Genomic DNA, 7,394 nt, shown 5'->3' with positions numbered 1-7,394 from the left:
GGATGGTCTCGATCTCCTGACCTCGTGATCCGCCTGTCTCGGCCTCCCAAAGTGCTGGGATTACAGGCTTGAGCCACCGCACCCGGCCAACACTTTTTTCTTATAAAACTATCCCATTAAGAGCCAGGTGTGGTGGTGCACCTATAGTCCCAGCTACTCTGGGGGTTCAGGCAGGAAGATCACTTGAGCCCAGGCATCGAGGCTGTAGTGCGCTACAGCTGCACCTGTGAATAGCCACTGCACTCCAACCTGGACAACATGGCAAGACCCCATCTCAAACAAAAACAAAACTATCCCGTCAATAAGACAATGTTGACTTACAAATGTATAGGTATTTGTGGTAATAAGAAGGTGGATAGATTTGAAACAGTGGAGATAAGGTCTAAAGGCAATCCAGTTTGCTTTGAAGCAGAAGCGATGTATGAAGCAGGAAGTCACAGGACCCTTGGAAGGCAGTGTATCTGTGTGCCAGCCTTTCCTATTTCTTCTGCCTGGAGCACTCTTCATCCAGATAGCCCTGTGGCTTCTTACTTCAGAAATGACCATATGAGGCTTTGTATCATTACACCCACCACCCAGCATGTCCCTGTTTCCAGGGTTATTTTTCCTAATAGCACATATTACCATCAAATATTCCCCACCAGTACTTGTTTATTTGTGTTTGGTTTATCTCCTCGTACTAGAATAGGGCCTGTTTGGTTCACAGTGGCCCATCCTATGAGCTCAGTAAATATTTGAACATACAGAGGAAAAATAAAAAGATCTAGAATCTTTTTAGGCCTCCAGCCCCTACTGATTCTGTCAGCAGTTAATAGTGTTGCCACTTTAAGTAAATATGATTATTACTTATTTTTTCCATGAAAAGAATAGTTTACAGTTTTTACTACTCTTACTTGATTTATCTTTTCCACACTGAATTTGTTTAGGTTCTTTTGGAGACAAATTTCTGGTGAGTTAAGATGCTTTGAACCAAAACTGTAGGTGTTCTCTATTTAAAAAAAAAATACAAAAAGCAAAAACCAAAAAAATACCAAACTGTGCTTCTGTACTTTTCTGTAGGTAAGGTGTTCTGCATAGAATGGCACTTATTTTCAAGGATACAGATAAATAACATTGATTTCCAAAAGTTTTATATTGTCCATAATACTCAGTGTGTTTAACTTTAAGAGTAAAATTGATTGTTTGTTGTTAAGAGAATAAAACTTATGTTCCTTGAATTTTGGCACATTCCAATATTATTTTTTCAATGCCGTGGATTAAAAGGCTGATTTCTGCCAGTCCTACACCCCTAACCTCCTATCCCAGAGAAAATAAAACAGGTACCTAGATTTCAAATGTGAACCATAAGAGCAAATACTTTTTGATAAGTATGAAGGAGTTGAACTCTGTTCAAGTAACTCAAAGCCCTTTCTCTTTTTCCTTCTAAAGAACTTCTTAATCTTCCATCCTCAGTAATTAAGAAGAAAGTTCATTTCAGTGGGGAAAGTAAAGAGAACGTCATGAGGAGTGAGAATTCTGAGAGTCAGCTCACGTCTAAGTCCAAGTGCAAGGATCTGAAGAAAAGGCTTCATGCTGCCCAGCTGCGGGCTCAAGCCCTGTCAGATATTGAAAAAAATTACCAGCTAAAAAGCAGACAGATTCTGGGTATGCGCTAGCCAGGTAGAGAGACACAGAGCTGTGTACAGGATGTAATATTACCAACCTTTAAAGACTAATATTCAACTGCTGTAGTGTTATATACTTGGTTCCGTGAGCCACGCCTTTTTGTATAGTACATGTGATATTTCGGAATTAGTTTTGCTGTTCTTCAGCAACTATTGTACAAAATGTTCACATTTAATTTTTCTTTCTTCTTTTAAGAACACATTATAAAAAAAATACTTTCTTGCTTGGGCTTTTTTAATCCTGTGTGTGATGACTAGTAGGAACATGAGATGTGACATTCTAAATCTTGGGAGAAAAAAAATAATGTTAGGAAAAAAATATTTACGCAGGAGTAGCAGTCACTGAATAGTTTTAAATGACTGAGTGGTGTGCTTACAATTGTTGTGTATAGATTTAAATTTTAAGTCTGAGATTTTAAATGTTTTTGAGCGTAGAAAACCTATTTGGATGCACTTTGGTCATTAATACCATGACATCTTGCTTATAAATATTCCATTGCTCTGTAGTTCAAATCTATTAGCTTTGTGAAAATTCATCACTGTGATGTCTGTATTCTTTTTTTTTCTGTTTAACAGAATATGAGCTGTCTGTCATTTACCTACTTCTTTCCCACTAAATAAAATAATTCTTTAGTTTCCCTGTATTTATGTGTCTTGCATTTGTTGGTCTCTTAGTTGATGGGAGTTGTGTTTATGATTTATAGGTCTTCATCGTAGGGTACGGAAGGAAACATGGATCTGATGCTCAAGAGAGTGGCATTCCAGTCCTAAACTGTATGGCGCTTTACCTCCCATCTCACTAATCCATGTATGTAAGCCAGTGGTCCTGAACAGGGTGATTTTGCTCCTCAAGGGACGTTTGGCAATGTCTGGGGGTGTTTTTGATTGTCATGATTTGGGGTAAGGTGCTACTGGCTGCTAGTGGGTACAGGCCAGGGACCCTGTAAACATTTTACAATGCACAGGACAGCCTCTGACAACAAAATGTCAATGGGTTTGGATCATAATCCCGAATGACACAATTTCAAATGCTAAAATCCTGAAAGACCAAAATCCTTAATGTCTTAAATCCCAAAAGATCAAAATCCCTAACCTGTGAACTTCTGAAATCACAATCCCGAAAGATTAAAATCCCAGATGTTTAAATCCTGAAAGTCAAATTCCAAGGTAGGGATTAGTGCAGTTTCAGCTGTATACAGGATAACCGCATCATGTCAGGCAGAACTATTACCTTGTTATTGTCTTCATCTGCACATTGAGTATGGTTTAAGAGATGTGGATGGATATCAAGTTGATAAGGGGTGAACTTGTTGATTTATATGTCAACTTGACTGGATTAAGGAATCCCTAGAAATCCGGTAAAGCATTATTTTAGGTGTGTCTGTGAGGGTGTTTCCAGAGGAGGTTAATATGTGAGTCTTAGTAGACTAGGTGGGGTATATCTTTCCTCAATGTTCAGTGTTTTGAAGATCATAAAAGCGACTTTTCAGGTGAAAATTATGAGAAATCTCTCCTGCCAAATTACTCAGTTATATACAACTTCTGCTCCTTCATGAATAGTGCCACGCTTGCCTTCAAAAAACGCCCTTTGTCTGAGAGTAAAATTCGACAAACCTTGTGAACCAAAGGCACTTGCCGACATTGAGGTTCCTCCAGCGTCACAAAACTCATTAACCAAACTGTTCTGGGTTAGAGATTTGACTGTTGAAGAAGACAGACTGCTTATATTTACCACTAAATCTAACAGAAAAACGATCACATGCTTCACTTTGGCTAGTGGATGGCACTTTCAAACTGTCCCCACTGGTTTTTATCAGCTATACATGATTCATGCCCCTGTTGGTTCTGAAGATTCTAGAACTCATCTAGTCATTTAAACAATTATTTAAAGATTTGCTGCACTTTGCAGAAGAAAACAGCTTTCGATTGAATCCCCAAACCATAACAACAGATTTGGAATTAGACGTCATCAAAGCTTCTAAAAGTGAATTTCAAAGTGTTACCAATAAAGTTTGTTTCCATTCAGCGCAATGCATTTGATAGAAAATTAGATGAGTAGATAGGCCATGAGATACAGCAATGACAAAAACTTCAGTTTAGAAGCAGGAACCCACATCAAGGAATACAGCCCTTTGCTCCTCCTTCAGAATGAATGGAGACCAAAAATCAGATGCTTATGCCCAAGAAAATCAGGATGTCATTCAGCACTTCTCCCAGATTGTTAGAGTGCTGACTGAGGATGAGATGGGGCACCCAGAGACGGGAGATGCTATCGCCCAGCTCAAGGAGGTCCTGGAGTACAATGCCATTGGAGGCAAGTTATCACCAGGATTTGACGGTGCTTAGCATTCTGGGAGCTGGTGGAGCCAAGGAAATAGGATGCTGATAGTCTCCAGTGGGCCCTGACTGTGGGCTGGTGTGTGGAACTGCTGTAAGCTTTTAGTGGTGGCAGATGACATCACAGATTCATTCCTCACCCACTGGGGACAGATCTGCGGTATCAGAAGCCGGGCGTGGGCTTGGATACCGTCAATGATGCTGTGCTTCTGGAAGCATGTATCTACCGCCTCCTGAAGCTCTATTGCTGGGAGCAGCCCTGTTACCTGAACCTGATGGAGCTCTTCCTGCAGAGTTCCTGTCAGACTGATCGAGCTCTTCCTGCAGAGTTCCTATCAAACTGAGATTGAGCAGGCCCTGGACCTCATCATAGCCCCCTAGGGCAATGTGGATCTTGGCAGATTCATGGAAAAGAAGTACAAATGTCAAGTACAAGACAGCTTTCTACTCTCTACCTTCCTGTAGCTGCAGCCATGCATGTGACAGGCATTGATGGTGAGAAGGCACACGTCAATGCCAAGATCTTGCTGGAGATGGGAGAGTTCTTTAAGATTCAGGATGATCCCTTTGACCTCTTTGGGGACTCCATTGTGACGGACAAAGTTGGTGCTGACATCTAGGACAACAAATGCAGCTGGCTGGTGGTTCAGTGTCTGCCATGGGCCACTCCGAAACAGTACCAGATCCTGAAGAATTATGGGCAGAAGGAGGCCGAGAAGGTGGCCCAGGTGAAGGCACTATATGAGGAGCTGGATCTGCTGGCCGTGTTTTGCAGTATTAGGATGACAGTTACAGCCACATTATGGGTCTCATTGAACAGTACGCCATCTTTCTGGGGCTGGCACACAAAATCTACAAGCGGAAAAAGTGACCTAGAGACTGCAAGGGCAGGGAGAGGAGGGAGGCTCTCAATAAATTATTGTGTAACCTTGAAAACAAAACAACAAACTTCAGTTTAAAAATGCATTTTCCAGATGGGCGTGGTGGCCAAGGAGGGAGGATCACTTGAACTTAGAAATTCCATAACAGCCTGGGAAATGTAGTGAGACAGTGTCTCTAGAAATAATTTTTTAAAAAGTTAGCCAGCTGTGGTGTGTGCCTGTGGTCCCAGTTACTTGGGAGGCTGAGGCAAGAGGATTGTCTGAGCCCGGGAGGTGGAGGCTGCAGTGAGCTGTGATCAAGCCACTGTACTCCAGCCTGGGAGACAGAAAGAGAGACCCTGTCTCTTAAAGCTGGGGGTGGGGGTGTGGGCGGAAGGGGGTTTCCTTGTGTGCAGTATGTATTAAGAGATGGGGAAAAAATGTGTCATTCGCCTGCCTTGGCATTCCTTCCAGCTGATGACTTTCTAGAAACTTTTAATGAATTAAAGCCACATTTGCCTGAAGATGCCAGCAAAGTTACTGACTGGTTTAAAAATAAATATGTACATGGTAGGATAAGAAAATACACAATGGTTGGCCGGGCGCGGTGGCTCACGCCTGTAATCCCAGCACTTTGAGAGGCCGAGGCGGGCGGATCACAAGGTCAGGAGATCGAGACCATCCTGGCTAACACGGTGAAACCCCGTCTATACTAAAAATACAAAAAAATTAGCCAGGCGCGGTGGTGGGCGCCTGTAGTCCCAGCTACTCAGGAGGCTGAGGCAGGAGAATGGCATGATCCCGGGAGGCGGAGCTTGCAGTGAGCCAAGATTGCGCCACTGCACTCCAGCCAGGGGGACAGAGCGAGACTCTGTCTCAAAAAAAAAAAAAAAAGAAAAGAAAATACACAATGGTGTTGCTGTTTGATCACTAGTATTGTTTCTGTCAAATTTGTGCTCTAACGAGTGCATGCAGAACAGATTTCTGAGTACCCAAAACAACACAGAAGCATGACACAGAAAATAGGGAAATTTAGTAGGGAACACTCATGTCGGTGTACATGGAATCATAGAATAATGCCAAGAAGAACAGCACCACATAGAAAATGAATGTGAACATACTCTCCAAGTAGAGCCATGCCCTAAAAGAGAAAAAGCAACTATTCCTTGTGACACAAGACTTTAAAATACAGTTAATGATTGTGGAGGTTGGCCAGCTCTTACGGACTATCTCCGTGCAATTGCCCATAATCCATTCCTGTAATACACTTTTTCGTATGTCAAATTTTCTTGTTTTTTTCTTTTTCTGTTTTTTTTTCACTATTTAAAATTGTCAGCATTCTTTTTTACAAATTGCTATGCTATATAATTCATCTTCAAATCATTTCTGATACTGGAGGCATAATTTGTGTAGAGACTTCTAGAAAGTTCTGGTTTTTTTTGCAAATTTGACTCCATGGAAGTACACTGTCACAGCACTGACTGTGTGTAAGCATTGTTCCTGTACATACAAACACTGACGCGTCCTCAGTAAGTGAAGAGATGTCCTTTTTGTACATCTGCATTTGTGAAAGGTAGAATTTTTGAACATCTTGGCTCTTTAGGTGGCTGCATATGCAGTAGTGACCCATCCTGTTTTTGATAGATCTCATCAAAAGACTCTTAGGTTGTTATGGGATTTCAGATGACCGAAGGCATAAAACTGGGTGCACACATTTACCAACCATAGGGATATGCACTTACATATTTCCCTTTTTGACCTATTTCTTTTTTTTCTTTCCCTTTTTTTTTTTTTGAGATAGAGTCTCACTTTGTTGCCCAGGCTGGAGTGCAGTGGTGTGATCAGAACTGAATGTAGCCTTGGCCTTGTAGGCTCAAGTAATCCTCCCACTTCAGTCTCCTGTGATGGAGTCTCACTGTGTTGCCCAGGCTGGTCTTGAACTCATGGGCTCAAGCAATCCTCCCACCTTGGCTAGGATTACAGGCATGAGCCATTGTGCCCAGCCCCTTTATGACCTATTTCTTTATGAATGTGGTTTGTCTGTTCATTACTGATATAATTATGCAACTTTCATTAGTATATATGAATGTTTATGCTTGCACAAAAACGTATGTTATTATTGCCTATTTTATTGCATAAAGTGACTTATGAAGTGTTCTGTGTTTTTATGTTTCTCAAATTCCCTTTTAAAAATGTAAACACATGTAAATGTAAAAAAAAAAAGTAAATAAATATCTTTTAAAGAATTTTTAAATTATTTTTTCCAGAATTGCATTTTTGGAATTCTGCTCTTTCAGGATTATGATTTCCAGGTTTTAGACTTTATGGCTTTTGACCTTTTGGGACTTCCGGATTATGACTTTTGGGATTATGGCATTAGAAATTGTGTCTCCTGGGGCTGTGATCGACTGCCAATGTCAATAGTGCCACTTCTGAGAAACCTGATCTAAGCTCAAACCTGTTGGGATATATCTCAGCCTTGAAGGAAAGTTATTTTGGATTTTGATGGATATTTAAATATATATATATATCT

At 41.0% G+C, this 7,394-nt stretch overlaps 1 protein-coding gene and 1 pseudogene across 2 annotated transcripts in view; both read left to right on the top strand.

Moving 5' to 3' along the window:
* The window catches only part of NEK2 (NIMA-related kinase 2), a 24,563-nt gene extending 17,448 nt beyond the window's left edge, over positions 1–7,115 (top strand). Inside the window, exon 8 of one of the 2 annotated variants that reach the window (XM_011938446.1) lies at positions 6,663–7,115. In XM_011938446.1, coding sequence (XP_011793836.1) covers positions 6,663–6,712 — 50 coding nt within the window. In that variant the 3' untranslated portion in view covers positions 6,713–7,115. Of the gene's footprint in view, positions 1–1,428; positions 2,309–6,662 lie in introns of those variants that run through there. The other variant, XM_011938443.1, reaches the window with a different exon arrangement.
* On the top strand, positions 3,798–4,872 carry LOC105509277 (annotated as a pseudogene).
* Positions 7,116–7,394: the final 279 nt, after the last annotated feature.

Source organism: Colobus angolensis, unplaced genomic scaffold (assembly GCF_000951035.1).
Source record: "Colobus angolensis palliatus isolate OR3802 unplaced genomic scaffold, Cang.pa_1.0 Scaffold100, whole genome shotgun sequence".
NCBI classification, from domain to species: Eukaryota; Metazoa; Chordata; class Mammalia; order Primates; family Cercopithecidae; genus Colobus; species Colobus angolensis.
The sequence above is the reverse complement of the archived record's forward strand: the minus strand, read 5'-3'. Positions and strand labels throughout refer to the sequence as shown.